This window comes from Macaca mulatta, chromosome 19 (genome assembly GCF_049350105.2).
Source record: "Macaca mulatta isolate MMU2019108-1 chromosome 19, T2T-MMU8v2.0, whole genome shotgun sequence".
Taxonomy (NCBI): domain Eukaryota; kingdom Metazoa; phylum Chordata; class Mammalia; order Primates; family Cercopithecidae; genus Macaca; species Macaca mulatta.
This window is the reverse complement of record NC_133424.1, coordinates 19,311,333-19,329,266: the sequence shown is the minus strand read 5'-3', so window position 1 is coordinate 19,329,266 and position 17,934 is coordinate 19,311,333. Positions and strand designations below refer to the sequence as shown.

The 17,934-nt window shown below is 58.0% G+C and overlaps 1 protein-coding gene and 1 long non-coding RNA gene across 11 annotated transcripts in view; both read right to left on the bottom strand.

Moving 5' to 3' along the window:
* CRTC1 (CREB regulated transcription coactivator 1) overlaps positions 1-17,934 on the bottom strand; it is a 98,828-nt gene that overhangs the window by 8,650 nt on the left and 72,244 nt on the right. For 7 of the 10 annotated variants that reach the window (XM_028839599.2, XM_028839601.2, XM_028839600.2 and 4 more), the window contains 5 exons: positions 14,216-14,256; positions 13,582-13,802; positions 8,306-8,430; positions 4,655-4,963; positions 2,102-2,206 (listed from right to left, as the gene is read on the bottom strand). In XM_028839599.2, coding sequence (XP_028695432.2) covers positions 2,102-2,206; positions 4,655-4,963; positions 8,306-8,430; positions 13,582-13,802; positions 14,216-14,256 — 801 coding nt within the window. The remainder of the gene's footprint in view (positions 1-2,101; positions 2,207-4,654; positions 4,964-8,305; positions 8,431-13,581; positions 13,803-14,215; positions 14,257-17,934) is intronic. The other 3 variants (XM_028839602.2, XM_077978453.1, XM_077978456.1) reach the window with 1 other exon arrangement.
* LOC144336873 (uncharacterized) lies at positions 9,359-12,822 on the bottom strand. Its single transcript, XR_013409280.1, has 2 exons — positions 12,721-12,822; positions 9,359-10,104 (listed from the first exon to the last, which is right to left on the bottom strand). It is a non-coding gene; the product is annotated as an uncharacterized LOC144336873 (long non-coding RNA).

The window sequence follows — 17,934 nt, the reverse complement described above, 5'->3', positions numbered from 1 at the left end:
AACAAGGACTGCAAGCTTGTGGCTTGGTTTGCCCAAGGCGAGGGAGGCAGGCAATAGGTAATGTCCTGGCTGCTGCAGAGCTGGTCCAAAGCTGGGTCTGTCCTGGGGCTCAGGGTGTAGGGTGGGCCCTGGCTTCCAGGACAGCACCTGATCCTGTCCCTGTGGGCTTGGGCTCAAAAAGACCTGGCATATGCGGGGGAACACAGGCTGAGGCTTCCCTGTGAGGCTGCCATGAGGGCTTGCCAGAAAGGTGAGCTTGAAGTTGGGAGAAAGCCACAAACCGGACCAAATGGTAGCTGCCTGCGGCCCAGGGCCTTGCTGGGGTGCACACAGTGCCTACTCGAGGCAGGGCACAGCAGGTGTGGGGTGGTCTGGGCCTGTGGGACCGATGGGTGAGTCCTTGGAGACACAGTGCAGAGGGAAGGCAGGTCTGGCCTCCACCTAGAACGATCTGCCCCTGAGAGCCCCATCCTGATGTCCCCACACCTCCAAGAGCCGCCTGCCGCCCGCACCAGCGCACGACGGACACCAGACACACAGACGTGGGCTTGACAACACCGCCACCTGCTCGCTGCCTGGCAAACTAACCCGCTTTGGCTTGGGGCCCAAAAATTCACCAGACGTACTGGTGACTCTCTCCTGAGAGAAACTGGCTTCACCCCTAATTCCTGTCCTGTCTCACACGCAAGAGGGACCTCACTCAGGAACCAGCCCCCGTTGGGCTGCCCACCTGCGACAGGCCCCACCTGCCGCTTCTCCAGCGCCCCCAGCGCCATCCCCAACAGCACCACACGACGAGACCAGACACGCTGCCAGAGCCCGAGAGCTCAGAGAGCCAGTGTGGACAGACTGAGCGTGCGCAGACACCAGGCTGACCCCCATGCCTCCCCGAGACCACTGCTGCCCCCCACTTCGCCTCCAGAACACAGGGCTACAGGCAGTGATCCCAGACAACCCTTGCCTGATGGGGCAGATGTCCCTACACACGTGTGAGAGCTGGAGATGGGGGCAGAGGGGCTTCGCTGTCCTTGTCTGTGGCACTCACAGTTTGCCCTGGGACAAGGGAGCCCAACCTCAGCCCTGGAGGGGCGACTCTTCTATCTAGCTGGAAGTAGGACGAGAGCATCCCCTCTACCAGGGACAGGGATGGCTTCAGCACCCGGGGCACAGCAGTGGCTGCTAGGGGCTTCTCAGCTCGGTGAAATTGTGGGGATGAGATGGTCCCAAGATAGTGGAGTTCTGGGGAGGCTCTGCTGCCAGGGTAAAAAAAGCTGGGGGCTGGATGTTGGCCTTGTGGGTACCCCTTTTCCTGGACACATGTTCTAGATGGAATGTGGGGTCTACTGGCCACACCTGATGTCCAAGCACAACACGAGCAGGCTGAGTGGGGAACCAGGCTGGCCGCTCCCACCGGCCAGGCAGAACGGAGGGGCATTCCGAGGAACCTGAACCTGGGAGGGGCTGGGGCATCCGCGAGCCACGGTCCTATGGTGCTGGGCGCAGCAGGAAAACCCAGGGCTGATGGGTGAGGTCTGAGGCCGGCCTCAGTCTCCCGTCTGTGGAATGGGGACAAGGGCCCTGAGACACTGCAGAGTGGCTCAGAGAAACCTCCTGGGCCAGTGGTTCTGGAGAAACACAGCTGCCTATGGGGTGAAGGGGAAAGCAGGGCCGAAGAGTCAGCGCCTTCCCTGCGGGCCGGCCAGCCATCTCAGTTGCGCCCCCAAATCGGGGGAGCCCCCAAAGCTCCAGCTCACTCTCCGGGTGGCACACTGGGTGTGGAGGGCATCGCCCCTGGGCCACTCAATGCGGACATCCAGGCAGGGCCACAGCCATCGCTAATGTCACTAATGTACATGAGGCACCCTTGTCACCCCCACCTAGTAGTATTCAGCAGAGGCAGGCCCTGGTGGCTCCTGGGAAGGGGCCTGTGGGGTTCCTGCCCTGGTGCAGCCTGGTGGGTGCACAGCTCAGGTCTGATGGCATGGACGGGATGAGATGCATGAGGACATGCATGAGGACAGACAGCGGGCAGGGAACACACGGGGCATGAACAAGACGAGCGTTGGTGCCCGCAGGCCAAGGGGGAGGCGACGCCCCTTACTTGCGGGGAGCTCCCCGGGGAGAAGCCTTGATTGGAGACTGGCGAGGTGGGAGACTGGTTGGCCGGGGAGCCGGCGCTAGTGCGGTACTGCTGTAGAGCCGGCGCCTGCGATGACAGACAGGTCAGCACGCCGCAGCCCAGCTGCCCCAAGCCCGGGCTCCAGTCCCTACTTCCTGGGAGCAGCCTGATCAGCCCCCAGGCAGGTCCCCCCACCCCTCACACCTTGGTGATGTCGCCACCCCACTGGTAGGCAGAGGAGCCTGGGCACCTGCAGGAAAGGTGGGTCCCTGAGACCTAGGGGGAGCCGCCCCCAAACCCAGCTTCCGAGGAAGGAACGGTGTGGAGGGTGGAGAACTGCCCTCCTTCCTAGAGCTACAGGAGGGTGATCAGAGGGTTGGCCCTGACTCAGCAGGCTCAGACCCAGATAGCAACGCGTGCACTCTCATGCATGCACACCGACACAGAGACACACCCACGTGCACACATATCCGCACTAGAATATATATACCCACGCATGCACACCCACACAGACACATGCACACACATCCACGCACATATGGACACCCCCACATACGTACACATATCCACACATGAATGTACATACCCACGCATGCACACCCACACATGCACACACGTCTACCCACACCTACAAATGCACACACGTGCATACATCCACACACAGATGTACATACCCACAAATGCACACATGCACACATCCGCACAAATGTACACACCCACACATGCACACATACCCACACACAAATGTCCATACATCCACAAATGTCCACACACCCACAAATGTACATACCCATGCATGCACACCCATGCAGGTGCACACCACATACACTTGCACCCACCCACTTGTGCACACCCACAACCCACACACACACAGCCTCACGGGCAGGGAAAATCCAAGGCTGGGCAGGCGGGTGCTGCCTCCTATTCCCGGCTCTCCCTCACTGTGTGCCTGGGCAGGTCCTCTGCCTCTCTAAGCCCCCAAGTCTGCAGCCCATCGGTCTGGCCCGTCTCTAAGGGTGGGGACTGAGTGAAGGCCATCTTGCTAGCAGCCCAGGCTCCCAGCACGGGGCAGCCAAGTCACTATCCCTGCCCTACTGCATAACCTGGGTTATGCCGTCTGAGACCTGCAAGGGGCAGCCACTTCCTCCACCTGCTCGAGGGACCAAAGGCCCGGGCATCTCACTGCTATGACCCAGACCTTTCAGAGAGGCAGGCTGGGCCAGGCCAGGCCCTGGATTCAGACCATGCTCTGGTCCTGGCACGGCCCAGCCATGCTGTGTGCCTGCAGACAATTTGCCTGACCTGTCTGAGCTGGTCACTGAATGAGGCCCAGCCTGACCAGTCCAGGGCCTATAACTGCTGTCTCCCCCATGTCCTTGGTGGCACTTTCTGGGCAGTGTGGGGTAGGGCTTGAGTCCAGGTGGGGTGGGGCGGGGCAGGGCGGGGGGTGGCAGTGAGCTCTCCTGTGTGGGTGACAAGTGCCAGCACTGTTACTTAGGGATGACTGACTTGAAGTGGGGGCAGGAAGCCGTCTTTCTTGTGGGGGGTGCTGGGCATAGACAACCTGACCTAAGAGCCCTAGAGGGTCGTCCCTGCACCTGGCCCAGACACCCTGTGCCTCCAACACCACCCAGCTCCAAGGTGAGGCCCCACCTTGGGAGCCTCCCCCAGGACCTGCTGTGTTTCCACCAAAGGAAAGACTTGGGCACTTTCCCATCCGGGGGCCCTGGGTGGTACCCTCCGAGAGGTCAGAGCAGCTTGGGAATGTGGGTCTCTACCTGTAGGCTCACCCGCCTGCCCCACCCCGCTCAGGGGGCTGTTCTTTGCAGAGCACACAAATTTTTGGAGGACATTTAGCCTGCGGCTGGCAGCCGGGTCAAGTGGGAGGACTCGTGCCCCAAACACAGGTCCCTGTTTCTCTGGATGTGGCCCCATGCAGCTGTTTCCCACCCAGCCCGCACCACTGGAGCAAGCAGGTGGTCTGCAGAGTCAGGAAGATTTGTGGGTACGGGGTCAAAGCCCAGCCCTGTCTGCCTGAGCTGGCCCTGAGCAGAAAGTCCAATGGTCTGAGCTGTAGCCCCCAGCCCTGGGCCCCAGGCTCTGTGCCCAGTGGGCTGCCGCCTCTCAGACTGGCCTCGCCTTTCCTTCCCTGATGAGCTTACGTCACCCCTGGCCCCCGGCCTGCGCCCCGGCCCTGAGAATGCTGTACTCTTCTTGCCTCCAAGGAAGCCTGGCTTTGGATGGGAGAGGTCAGACAGGCCAAGAGGGGGTGCTCGGCAGTTAAACATGGGGTGGCCCACCTTGGGTGGAGTCTGGGGCCAGCCACCTGCTCATGACTCAGTTTCTCCATCTCTACAGGGAGTGACAGTCTCAGTTTGATTCCAAGGGTAGCCCCGTGGAGGGCTGGGCCCGGGCAGTGTTCACTGGGGTCCTGACCCCTGGCCCATGCAGCAGGTAACCTGACTGTTCTGCAGCCCCCGGGCTGTCCTCACAAGACCCCCAGCCAGGCCCCGAGGGCCCCCACCCTGGGCTTACCGAGGCGATGTCGATCCCCATCGACGGCTGGCCAGGGTTCTCTGGGGGGGACTGGGGGAGAGAGGACGGTACCGTGACCGCAAGTGGGGGCGGCTGTGGCCCACGAGTCAGGCTGGCGCTGGGCAACAGGGGGCCACCAGGGGGCAGGCGGACGGGCGCCTGTGGGGGTGGCGGGGGTGGTGGCTGCTGGGACGCGGGTGGAGGAGGCGGCGGGGGCTGGGGCTGTGGCGGTGGCTGCTGGGAGCCCGCCTGGGTGAAGAAGGCGTAGGGCAGCTGCTGCTCCAGAGACAGGGCGTCCATGGCTACCGCCTGCAGGAGAGGAGAGCGTCAAGCAGGGCGGGTCCTGGTTGTCAGTGCCTGGTCCCCTCAGGCCCCCACAGCCTGGCATGCTCAGCAGGTGGGGTGGAAGTGCCTGTGATCACGGACAGCCACTGGGCTCAGTGCTCCTCACGATGAGGAAGCCCAGGCTAGAGAGGGTGGGCCTCACCCAGGGCCCCAGGGGTCAGCTGGAGCTGTGCAGGACCTGACCTCCTCCAGCTTGTTGCGCCTGCACCCATACTACATGCCGTGCAGCTCAGGCCGCTCCACCAGCTGCAGGGCAAGCCCAGGATGGCCATCCCTGGTGGCTCAGTGAGCAGCCAGCTCCCAGCCCCTGTGGGTGCCGCGGGGGAACCTCAAGTGATCTACCTGCCTCGGCCTCCCAAAGCCTTGCCCACCCTGGGGATGCTGGAGAGGATGGGGTTGCTGGAGATACCAGCATGGCCCCTCACCAAGGGCTGGCTCAGGCCTTCACAGAGCTGGAAAGAGGAAAATCAATGAGAGGGAAGTGTGTGACGCTGGCTGTCTGGGTGGAAACTCACAGCCAGGTGCTACCAAGCTGACAGTCCTTGGGGAAGGTAGGGTCCCTGCCCTCTAAGAAAGGCTGAGCGTGCTCAGGAGCTATGGGACAAAAACCGCTTAGCAGGATGCCCGGCCTCTGAGGACCAGTGGGTCATTTGTGAAGGGAAAAGAGTTTCCAGATAGAGGGAAGGGGCAGGTGTCAGATTAAGACAGCCTAGCTCATAAAGTGGCTGAAGACACAGCTGCCAGGAGCCAGCGCCCACAGCTCTGTCTGGATCTCGATCTGAATAAGACAACTTTGTAAGCAGACAGGGGACATGAGGGCCGAGGGGCGGGGAGAAATGGAGTTCGGACCGGGCATTGCCAGGTACCAAGGAACTACCATTAACTTGGTTGTAGGTGAACAATGCCACTGTGGTTACGTTAAAAACAAACAAGCAGCAGGTGCGGTGGCTCACACCTGCAATCCCAGCACTTCGAGAAGCTGAGGTGGGGTGATCACTTGAAGTCGGGGGTTTGAGACCAGCCTGGTCAACATGGTGAAACTCTGTCTCTACTGAAAATACAAAAATTAGCTGGGCGTGGTAGGCACATGCCTGTAATCCCAGCTACTTGGGAGGCTGGCACAAAAATTGCTTGAACCTGGGAGGCAGAGGCTATAGGAGAGCCAAGAGCACGCTACTGCACTCCAATTTGGGCGACAGAGTGAGACTCTGTCTCAAAAAAATAAAATTAAATTAAAATAAAAAAATAAAAAAAAATTTTTAAATGTCAAAGTTCTGTTAGGGTTTTTTTGTTTTGTTTTTAAAAAGACAAAATGGATAAATTTCTAGAAATGCACAAATGACCAAAACTTACTCAAGAAAAAACAGAAAACCTGAATAGCCTTATAACAAGGAGATGAGATTGGAAACTTCCCAACAGATTTGAGCTAAGACACAGGGGGCTGCACTGCTGAATTTTACTAAACTCTTTTTTTTTTTTTCTTTTTTAAGACATGGGATCTCACTATGTTCCCCAGGCTGGACTCAAACTCCTGGGCTCAAGCAATCCCTACTTCAGCCTCCCAAGTACCTGGGACTACAGGAATTTACCATTACACAAGCCCAATTTTACCAAACATTTAAAGAGGAATTAAAAATGCTTCCAAAAAATAGAAGAGAAGTGAACATTCCTAACTCATTCTATGAAGCTGCACTGATTAGGTAAAAAAGACGGAAGACTCAAATTACTAAAATCAGAAAATGAAAATGGGAACTTTGCTACCAATTTTATGTGAATAAAAAGGATTACAAGGCCAGGTGTGGTGGCTCACGCCTATAGTCCCAGCACTTTGGGAGGCCGAGGTGGGCAGATTGCATGAGGCCAAGAGTTCGAGACCAGCCTTGCCAACATGGCAAACCCCATCTCTATTATTTATTTATTTATTTATTTATTTATTTTTGAGACGGAGTCTTGCTCAGTCACCCAGGCTGGAGTGCGGTGGCGCGATCTCGGCTCACTGCAAGCTCCGCCTCCCGGGTTCTCGCCATTCTCCTGCCTCAGCCTCCCAAGTAGCTGGGACTACAGGCGCCCGCCACTACACCCGGCTAGTTTTTTGTATTTTTAGTAGAGATGGGGTTTCACCGTGTTAGACAGGATGGTCTCGATCTCCCGACCTCGTGATCCGCCCGTCTCGGCCTCCCAAAGTGCTGGGATTACAGGCTTGAGCCACTGCGCCCGGCCTATTTATTTTTTTTAATTAGCTGGGCGTGGTGATGGGCGCCCGTAATCCCAGCTACACAGGTGGCTGAGGCACAAGAATTGCTTGAACTTGGGAGGCGGAGGTTGCAATGAACCAAGATCACGCCACTGCACTCCACCCTGGGTGACAGAGCAAGACTCTGTCTCAAAACTTTTTTAAAAAAGGGATTACAGCCAGGTGCAGTGGCTTACATCTGCAATCCCAGCACTTTTGGAGGCCAAGGCAGGCAGATCACTTGGGGTCAGGAGTTCGAGACCAGCCTGGCTGGCATGGTGAAACCCCATCTCTACTAAAAATTAAAAAAAAAAAAAAATTAGCCAGGCGTGGTGCCTGTAGTCCCAGCTACCTGGGAAGGTGAAGCAGGTGAATGGTTTGAGCCCAGGAGGCAAGGCTGCAGTGAGCTGAGATCGTGCCACAGAACTCCAGCCTGGGCTACAGAGCAAGACTTTGTCTCAAAAAAAAAAAAAAAAGGGATTGCAAAAGAGTATTATGAACAATTTTCTGCCATCAAGTTGGATAGCAAAGACGAAATGGACAAATTCCAAGACACATACAAACTACCCAGAAAAGTAGATAAGCAAATACAGCAAATTGAAAAATCAAAAGCTAAGCTCTTGAGTCTTTTTTTTTTTTTTGAAATAGGGTCTCACTCTGTCTCCCAGGGTAGAATGCAGTGGTGTGATCATGGCTCACTGCAGCCTCCACCTCCTGGGTTCAAGTGATCCTCTCATCTTAGCCTCCCTAGTAGCTGGGAACACAGGCACACACCACCATGCCCGGCTAATTTTTTGTATTTTTGTAGAGATAGGGTTTCACCATGTTGGCCAGGCTGGGCTTGAACTCCTGACCTCAAGTGATCCACCCACCTCAGCCTCCCAAAGTGCTGGGATTACAGGCGTGAGCCATGGTGCCCGGCCTGAAAATATGATAACAACAATTAGAAGTGTTGGGAGCATTCTCAAGGTTTCAGGGCCTCCTGGAAGGAGCAGGAGGCCTGCCAAGAGGTAGACCCAGGGGTCCACCTTTCCCTTTCCCCCTCCCACTTGCCCCCCACCTTGCCCTCGCACCTGAGTGATGGGTGACAACGGGGACAGGGTGGGCGATGCCTGCTGACGCCTCGCCTCTGTGCTCAGGGAAAGGGGGCTGACACCAGCTGGGCGGTGCTGTGGAGAGGAGCCAGGTGTGCTCATCCCTGGAAAGGAAGTGGGAGGGAGGGAGAGTGGGTGTGAGACTGATGACTGAGAAAGGGCTGCTTACACACCCACAGTCACACTGCATGGGAATAGCTTAACTGCTCAGACAGAAGCCCATGGGCATGTCCCCACTGCCAAACCTGGGCACCCCCTGAAGGCCCTGATCCCTAACCCAGGGGTCCCACAGTCCTGCATAGTCTGTTCTTCCTTCCACGAAGCGGGTGTCTCACAGCCAGCCAACCAGCACGTCCCCATCTCTGGAGCATACAATTGGCCCCCAGATGGACATGTGACCAGGCTGGCCCAATGAGAGTCTTCCCAGGGACTTTGGATGGAATTCCAGGAAGGGCTGTCTGAAGCCGTGCGTGGGACATCCTGTGGCGAGGGGAGGAGCTAGCTGAAGGGCTATGGGGGAGAGGCAGCATCTGAGCTTGCTTCCCACTTTTAGGAGACAATAAATGTCTTTTTTTTCTTTTGGTTGAAAATGGCTTGGGCTGTGGTTAGCTGCAAGCCAGCAAGTCCTGCCCAATGCTGTGGTTTTGTCCACTGCCTCATGGATCTTGCCCTCCTTTGGTGAATGTGTCCATTCCTGTAGCTGCTTCTCTTGGCCCCCAGACCTGAGCACCTGCTGTCCCCCATGTCCCACATCTCCTTTCTCCTCCCCCGACCTGGCGCATTCCCCGAGCTGCAGTGCCACCCGTCAGGCTGCCTGAACTAAAGAACGTCACTCCTCAACATCCTTCCCCCTCTCTGCCCTAGGGTCTGACACATTCATTCCTGCTGGAAGTCCTGCCAGGGGCTGCCTCATCACCCCTTCCCTCACCCCGGCCCCAGAGGCCCTTGCCCTGAGCAACCCAATCCTTGGATTCTGCTGCAGTGATGGAGCTGGGTGAGGACAAGTTCAACGTGGCAGTAGCTGGGGCTGGTTGGGTTATCGTGGGCACCATGCCAGACAGGCAACAGGTCCCTCAATGACAGGAGGAACCCTGGGGGCCTGGCCTGACCCCCATCCATCCTGGAGACTCGGTTTCCTGGCTGGTGAGATGGCGACGATAACCGCCGCCCTCTCTGGTTCAAAGTGAGGCCCTGGTGAGGTCAGGAGCAGGCTCTGAAGAGCGTCTGGCCTGCAGTCAAGGCGGGGGTGAAGCCGCCTGACTCACCCCGGTAGATCCGGGCACCAGATTAACCTTGTTCCGGCAGATGAGACGGCGGGTGAGTGGGCCCACGGAACACACCCGACAAGCGCCGAGGGGAGATGACAGACAGCCTTGTCCGTGCCTAGGGCAGCTGCTCACCGGGGCGAGCTTGGTCACGCCTGCACTTCCCCTCGGACGCCCTGGCAGCTCTGCTTGGCTGCGCGTGTGGGAGGAAGCCTGGTGCTGTCGACTGCTCCCCAGGCAGCAAGCGCCCTTTGCAGACCCTGGCGTCCAGAGAGGCATCAACAGATGCCTGGGCGAGAGGATCTGGGGGAAGCCTGCTCAGAGCACACTCAGAGTCATGACCCTGGGCCACTCCCTCATCTTCTCCTGAGTATCCACCACTTCGTGCATCCAGCAGGCCAAGAGATGCTCAGTGCCCAGGTCAGAAGCAGAGGTCGGGCTCGGTACAAAAGTAGGGGCAGATGTCAGGAGTGTGTGAGGGTATGGATGTGGGACGACAGGGGCGGGTGGGGCCTGAGGCAAACTGGAGCACTGTGGCCCATCTTGAGGTGCAGGACATTGTCCATGGTCACTGGGCTCTCTGATTCTTCAAGAGCAGCCAGAAATTTGGTGTTCTACTGGCACTCCCCTGGTTTTTTAATGTTGATTCTAAGTACAGTCACGCATCACTTAACAATGGGGGTGACTTCTGAGAAATGCGTTGTCCGGCGATTTCATGGCTGTGCATGAGGATCACAGAGCAACTTACACAAACCTGGATGGCAGAGCCTCTGCACACCTCAGCCAGATGGTAGGGCCCTTGTTCCCAGGCTACAAACCTGTACAGGGTGAGTGTCCTGAATACCGTTGGCCAGGTGCAGTGGCTCACGCCTGTAATCCCAACACTTTGGGAGGCCGGGGCAGGCTGAGGGCAGGAGTTTGAGATCGGCCTGGCCAATGTGGTGAAACCCCATCTCTATTAAAAATACAAAAATTAGCCAGGCACGGTGGCGGGCACCTGTACTCCCAGCTACTCGGGAGGCTGAGGCAGGAGAACTGCTTGGACCCGGGAAGCGAAGGCTGCAGTGAGCCGAGATCACATCACTGCAATCCAGCCTGGGTGACAGAGTGACATTTTGTCTCCAAAAAAAAAAAAAAAACCGTAGGCGACTGTAGCACAATGGTAAGGACTTGTGTGTCTTGTGTGTCTAAGCCTAGAAAAGGAGCAGTAAGACATGGCATTATACTCTGATGGGGCCACTGCTGAATATGTGGTTTGCTGTTGTCTGAAACGTCGAGATGTGGCCTGTGGCCATATCACAGATGCACAACTGCGGGCCTACAAGAAACATATTATGGGGTGGATTGGGCCGTTGGGCTGCCAGTCTCTAACGTCTGCCCTGAATACAAGGGGGTTTTTAATCTTCCACTGGCTACAAAGTGAGCTCTCGGCCACCCCTAGAGAGGCCAGTTGGCCCAGGATGGCGGACGGGCGCCTTGCTGTTGAATTCCTGTTGGCAACCTGGCTCACCTTTGGGAACAGGCGCAGAGCCAGCTGGAGGGGAAGTCTGGGGCGGGCAGGGAGAGCTGCCAGGGGAGGGCGGGCCAGGTGGCAGGGCCCGCCTGGACTCAAAGCTGGGCCAGGAAGGAGAAGCCAGGGCCTGCCCTCCTCCTGCACTCTGGGAAGCAGCCAGGGATACGGGAAATGTAGATGGAGCCAAGGGGGGTACTGTCTCCCCAGCCACGAAGGCCTCTTCCTTTCCGAGGAGCTCACGTTCCAACTGGCGGGTGGGCTTCGGGGAAGGGAGGGGGCCACCTTCGTGTGTGCCAGGGGCCGGCAGCTCGGCTTGATTTAAAAGGCGCCCAGAAAGCAAAGCCCCTGCCAGGCAAGCTGCTTGGGCGGCAGGTTCACAAACAACCCAACACATGTCAGGCATTACCGGGCCGCTCCGGCCAGCACCGGCTCCGCCTTCCACATGTGTTGTGTGTTTCCTTGCACTTGTTTAGACTGGGCGCCGGCTGGAGATGCGCGGCTCCTGGGCGGGCGCTGGGGACTTGCCAAGGACCCTCCAGCGGGAAGGGGGCTATGTGCTCTGGTGGCCGTGAGGAGATGTGAGGAGAAAAGCAGGGGTTGGGAGATGGCGGCTTCTATGGAGGGCAGAGGTACCTGCAGCCCCAGTGCTGGCCTTTGGCTTTCTGGTTCCGCGCAAGTGCGTTTGGATGCTGCCTGCCTGGCCCTGTCTATCTGGAGACAATGAACAGGGCTCCTCCGAATCGGCTGTGTTTTCTGGGCCTTCTCTGGTGCCCTCTGTCCAGTGGCAGAGCCCCTCGGGCCCAGGGCCCAGGTGTGGGAGTCAGAACACAGCCTTGATGCGCTCGGGCTGGGGCCCTGTCCCCTCTTCACTGTTCTGGTCCCCATGCCCTCCTCCAAAATACCCAGGAACATTCACGGCACCCTCCACACCCCTTGCCTGCCCCTGGCCCTGCTGGCACCAAAGCCAAGAGTGCCTCCAGGCTCCTCCCTCTCCTTCACTCCCTGCACCAACCCGGCTCGCAGGCTGGCCAATTTCACCCTGGAGTCTCCCAGCAGAGCCCCCGATTGGGGTGCTGTCCTGCTCCAGCGGCCACCCCTCCCAACAGCTCCTTCTTCCAGGGCAGCCAGGGGGACTCTGCCAGTTACAAATGTAAGCATGTGACTGTCTCATGGAAAGTCCTGCCTGGTGCTGCCTTCCCAGCCTGCGGGAGAGGCAGGATGGGCTGTGGACTGGGCCGGGGCCGGTTCATTCTGCAGCTCTGGGGCAGGACAGAGCACAGCGAGGTGGCGTGTGTTACCCCCACCCCTAGTGCATCCCCCTGCCTGTCCCACCCCCTGGGGCTAGTTGGAGCCACGCCATTTCTCCTCCTTGGAAGCCAGGTGCCTGCCACCCCCGGGATGCAGGTCACACACTGCACAGCCAACGGGGGACACAGGCAACAGCTAAGGATGGAGCAGCAACGTGGGCCAGGGCAGGGGTACAGGAAAGCAATGTGGCAGGAGAGGCCAGGGCTGGAATGGCCTTGCCAAACGGACTAGCTCTGAACGGGGCAGGGCAGGGGAAGGAGGGAGGCCTGCGGCCGCCTGGAGGGGAAGAACTACATGTGCAGAGAGGCCCTGAGGTGGGGCTGGGGCTAAGGTCAGAGGGTGGAGGGTGGGCCAGGGTGGACATCCCAGGCCCTGGAGGCCTCAGGCTTTCACTGAAAGGGAGCTAGGGGCTGTGCAATGTCCCAAGCAGAGGAAGCCATGGCTGGTGGCTGTTCTGGGTGGAGAGGGGGTTGGGGGCCTGGGGAGAGGGGCCAGGTTAGGCCAGGTCCTGAGGGCGGAACCGACAGCATACGCTGACAATGGGCCAGGTCCAGGTCTGGAAAAGGACAGAGGAGTTGGGGGGACACCTCTGCAATCAGTGTAGCCACAGAAGGGGGGTCCCGGGGGAAGCAGGGCAGCAGCAGTGCCAGGAGCTACTGGGACGGGCGAGGGGCCTGTGCGACGTCCCTGTGGATGTGGCTGAGGAAGAAAGGAGTGTGGAGCTGGAGACAGGGGTGGGAGTGGGGAGACTGGGGTGTGACAAGCAGGTGGTCGCTGTCAGATGTCGGGTGGAGGAAGCAGGTCAGGCCTGATCCCGCCCCCCAATGAGGGGCTGGGGGCAAGGAGGGGCGGAGGGAAGGCATAGCCCACCCCAGCTGGGTTAAAACCCCCAGGGCTCCCCTCCTGGACTCCCCAAAGCACCATCACACACCCTCAAACCCACTGTCTGGTGTCTGGGGGCACCACACGCTCCTTTCTACCAGGCCTGCACTCAGGCCCCACCCCTACCTGGGATGCCTGTGCCCGCTGGGTCAGCCTGTTGGCCACCCCCCAGCCCTCTCCCCCATGCCCTGGTGTTTGGGACAGGACCCTGCCAAGTCATCCTGCAGATGCCCGTGTTGTCTGCACGAGCTGGCGCTCTGTCTGAGGGCAGAGTGTTCCTGCCTTACCCTGGCCGGTGCCGCCGATGCCCAGGTGCGTCAGGTTGGCTGCGAGGTTGCCGGTGCTGCTGGAGCTGCTCAGTGCGGGGAAGGTGGGCTCCTCGGGGTCCAGTGGGGTCGGGAGCGGGGAAGGGAAGTGGATGTTGGTCAGGTCGGGCAGGGAGCCCCCTGTGTTGTGGGTGGCGGGGATCAGGGCTGTAGTGTTTTCCTGGTCGGCGGATGGGAAGATGCTGGGGAAAGGCCAGAGGGAGGCAGGAATGAGCTCGTGCGGCAGGGCTGGTTGGGGGGCAGGGGGCTGGCGGGAGAAAATCAGCAGTGCAAAAGGGCACTCCCCATCAGGTGCTGTGTGCTTGGGAAACCACTGTCGGCTAGCACCTGGCTGGGACCTTGGAAAGCAGCCTATCACCCCGTGGGGACAGTGGGGGCCCGGGGGCAACAACTTCCCTGAACCCAGGAGAGGGTATCATCCCTGGAAATGATGTGCCTGAGGGGTGGGCATGTGGGGGCTCTGTCACTGGCCTCCGGTCACATGGTGTCCCTCTTGCAGGGACTTGCAACCTCAAGAGAGTGGACGGAATGCCCCAGGGTGGATGGAGCAGCACAGCAGCTGCGGTGTGCGGTGGGGGGCCCTGTGGAGACTTACTTGATTCCGGGGACCTCACAGGACTTGGGCCTGGACCCCGTCTGAAAGAGAAGACAGCAGAGCCTGAGCCCTGGGGCACGCCCTGTGGGGCCCTCCTCTTGGGCACTGGGCCTCCTTGAAACGGCTGATATTCCCACAAACCCCAGAGATGCACCATGGGAACCAGGCTTGTTGGGGCCACAGAGACCTGCAGATGGAGGACAGGGGCACTCCCCAGGGTGGAGGGGCGGGCCCCAGACATGCCCAGGGTGAAGCCAAGAGTTGCACAGACAGGGTTTCCCTATGGGTTCCCTCCCCCTGCTCCTGCCCTCGGTGGGCAGTCTCTTTTCAGAGAAGGAGCCGGGGGAGAACATGGTATGTGGATCTTTTTTAATCTTTATTTTATTTCATAGAGACAGGATCTCACTTTGTCACCCAGGCTAGAGTGCAGTGGTGTGATCACAGCTCACCGCAGCCTCAACCTCCCGAGCTCAAGTGATCTTCCTGCCTCAGCCTCCCGAGTGGCTGGGACCATAGGCACACATCACTGCACTGCGCCCGGCTGCTTTTTAAATTTTGTGTAAAGCGCCTCTTGACGCTCCCAAGGCTGTACCACAGCAGTCAGTGGCCAGCTCAGCAGAGGGGCCTCTGCTGAGCTGGCCGCTATAAGCCCTGGTACCCGAGGCTAAGTGTCCCTAGAGCCATCCCGAATCATCCATGCCGTTCCCAGATCATGGTGGCAGGTGTACCAGGGGCAGGAATTCCCTCTGTCCAGTGCCCACCGGGCGAGTTTATGATCAGCCACTAGTCTCCAGGGAGTGAATCAAGCCCAAGGCCCAAAGGAGGGAAGAACTGAGTCAGGGGAGCCCCAGGAGGCTTGGACCTGATGCCCTAAACTCAGTTCAGAGGTCACTGCCCCTGTGTTGGGGCTGACCAGCTTTGCAGCGAGACCTAGACACATGACTTCCCCGGGGACCCTCAGGGTCTGCTACTTCCTGAGAGTCCCGAGACGTCCCTCTGCTCTGCGGGCAGTCACACTCATCCCCAGTGACTAGGGCTTGGGTAGTCCTCAGCACGACACTGGTTTTTCTGCTTGGCTGTGGAGCACTGTCAGGACACTTTTGGGACGTGGTATATGGAAAGGGCCCACAATGGGCTCTTCTTGGACTGTGGCCCACAGAGCCTTTGAAGTTCAGAGTCTTGGGAAGGGCTCCTCCCCATTTTTTTTTTTTCAGAGATGGAATCTGACTCTGTCGCCCAGGCTGGAGTGCAGTGGCGGGATCTCGGCTCATTGCAAGCTCCGCCTCCCGGGTTCACGCCATTCTCCTGCCTCAGCCTCCCGCGTAGCTGGGACTACAGGCGCCTGCCACCACGCCCAGCTAATTTTTGTATTTTTAGTAGAGATGGGGTTTCACCGTGTTAGCCAGGATGGTCTTGATCTCCTGACCTCGTGATCTGCCCGCCTCAGCCTCCCGGAATGCTGGGTTTACAGGCATAAGCCACCGTGCCCAGCCTCCTCTGCCTTTTTAAAAAATGTTTAATTTTAATTTTAATTTTTAATTTTTTTTTTTGAGACGGGGTCATGCTCTGTCATCCAGGCTGCAGTGCAGTGGCACAATCTCAGCTCACTGCAAGCTCCACCTCCCAGGTTCACACCATTCTCCTGCTTCAGCCTGCCGAGTAGCTGGGACTACAGATGCGCACCACCACGCCTGGCTAATTTTTTTGCATTTTTAGTAGAGACGGGTTTCACTGTTAGCCAGGATGGTCTCGGTTTCCTGACCTCATGATCTGCCTGCCTTGGTCTCCCAAAGTGCTGGAATTACAGGTGTGAGCCACCGTGCCCAGACTAATTTTTATTTTTTAATTTTTTTTTAGAGATGAGGTCTCACTGTTGCCCAGGCTGGCCTCAAACTCCTGGGCTCCAGCGATCCTCCTGCCTTGGCCTCCCAAAGTGCTGGGATTACAGGCATGAGCCACGGCACCCGGCCTGAGGTGTGGACTTCCACAGCAATGGGAAAGAAAATCATAATCCCAGCAGAAAGATCTGCCAGGTACCTCTGAGGGCTTCTGAGGCAGGGTGGGGTCCGGCTCTGGCTGTGAGGACACAGTAGGGTAGCAGGGCAGCCTCCGAACCCCCACCGCTCACGGACAGAAACCGGTGAGTGGGTCCTGTGGAGGGGGTGCCCAGGAAAACCTTTCTGGGAACCAGTGTTTCCTCCCGTGTGAGTTGGGGGTGCTAACACCAGCCAAGACAATGGGATCACTGCAGGCCCTGGGGAACTACAGGCTCCAGGTAGGGGCCCCCGAGACTCCTGTTCAAGGACAAAGGCAGGACCGTCTTCTGCTCTCGGCAGGCATGACCAGACAGAACCCTGGCCATGGATGAGGCCTCCCAGTGTGACACGTTTCCGCCCCTGGGGCCCTGGGGCAAACACTTCTGGCTGAGTTCTTTCAGGATTATCAGATGAAAAAGGCGAACGCGCTGGCAGAGGGTGGAGCTGGCCTCAAAGTGCACACACCGTGAGGGGGCAATGCCCAACCCGCAGCCACTGGGGCGCCCGAGGGGTGGCGTGCCACCGGCGGGCCTTAAGCCTCTGCGGGGAACGCCGGCTGAACGGGTTTCTACTTGGCCAGAGCCTCCTTCATTCTGAGAGTAAACATTCGCTTCATTACCGGATTTCTGCAAAGCACACTGGCGATCACGTTCTCAAGAATACTTTGAAAAGCATTCCACCAACATTATGGAGACATGAATGGGTTTCCGAGCAGTATCAAAAATTCACCCACCACCCCACTCCACCATCAGGGGTGTGTCTCCCCTCTGCAAGGTGACTGTCGCCATCTTCCTTCTCCTGAGTAACGGCAGAACATCCAGCTGTGTGGATGGACCGTGGCCTACTTACCCACCTCTCTGCTGCTGGACATTTGTTTTCTAGTTTTGTTTGCTGTTAGAATTTTTTTTTTTTTTTTTTTAGAAACAGGGTCTTGCTCTGTTGCCCAGCCTGGACTCGAACTCCTGGGTTCCTGGGCTCAAGTGATCCTCCTGCCTTCTAAGTAGCAGGCACACACACATATCACACTAGCTAACTGCTTTAAAATGTTTTGTAGAGACCAGGTCTCAGTATGTTGCCCTGGCTGGTCTCAAACTCTTGGGCTCAAGCAATCCTCCCACCTCAGCCTCCCGAAGTGCTGGGATTACAGGATTGAGCCACGGTGTCTAGCCTAGAGTTCTTTTTTTTTTTTTTTTTTTTTTGAGATGGAGTTTTTGCTCTTGGTACCCAGGCTGGAGTGCAGTGGCGCAGTCTTGGCTCACTGCAACCTCCACCTCCCGGGTGCAAGCGATTCTCCTGCCCTAACCTCCCAAGTAGCTGGGATTACAGGCATGTAGCCACTACGCCTGGGTAATTTTTTGTATTTAATAGAGACGGGACTTCACCACATTGTCCAGGCTGGTGTCAAACTCCTGACCTCAGGTGATCTACCCGCCTCGGCCTCCCAAAGTGCTGGGATTACAGGTGTAAGCCACTGCGCCTGGCCTAGAATTCTTTTTTTCTTTTCTTTTTTTTTTTTTTTTGAGACTGAGTCTCGTTCTGTCGCCTAGACTGGAGTGCAGTGGTGAGATCCCAGCTCAATGCAAGCTCTGTCTCCCGGGTTCATGCCATTCTCCTGCCTCAGCCTCCCAAGTAGCTGGGTCTACAGGCGCCCGCCACCACACCCAGCTAATTTTTTTTCGTATT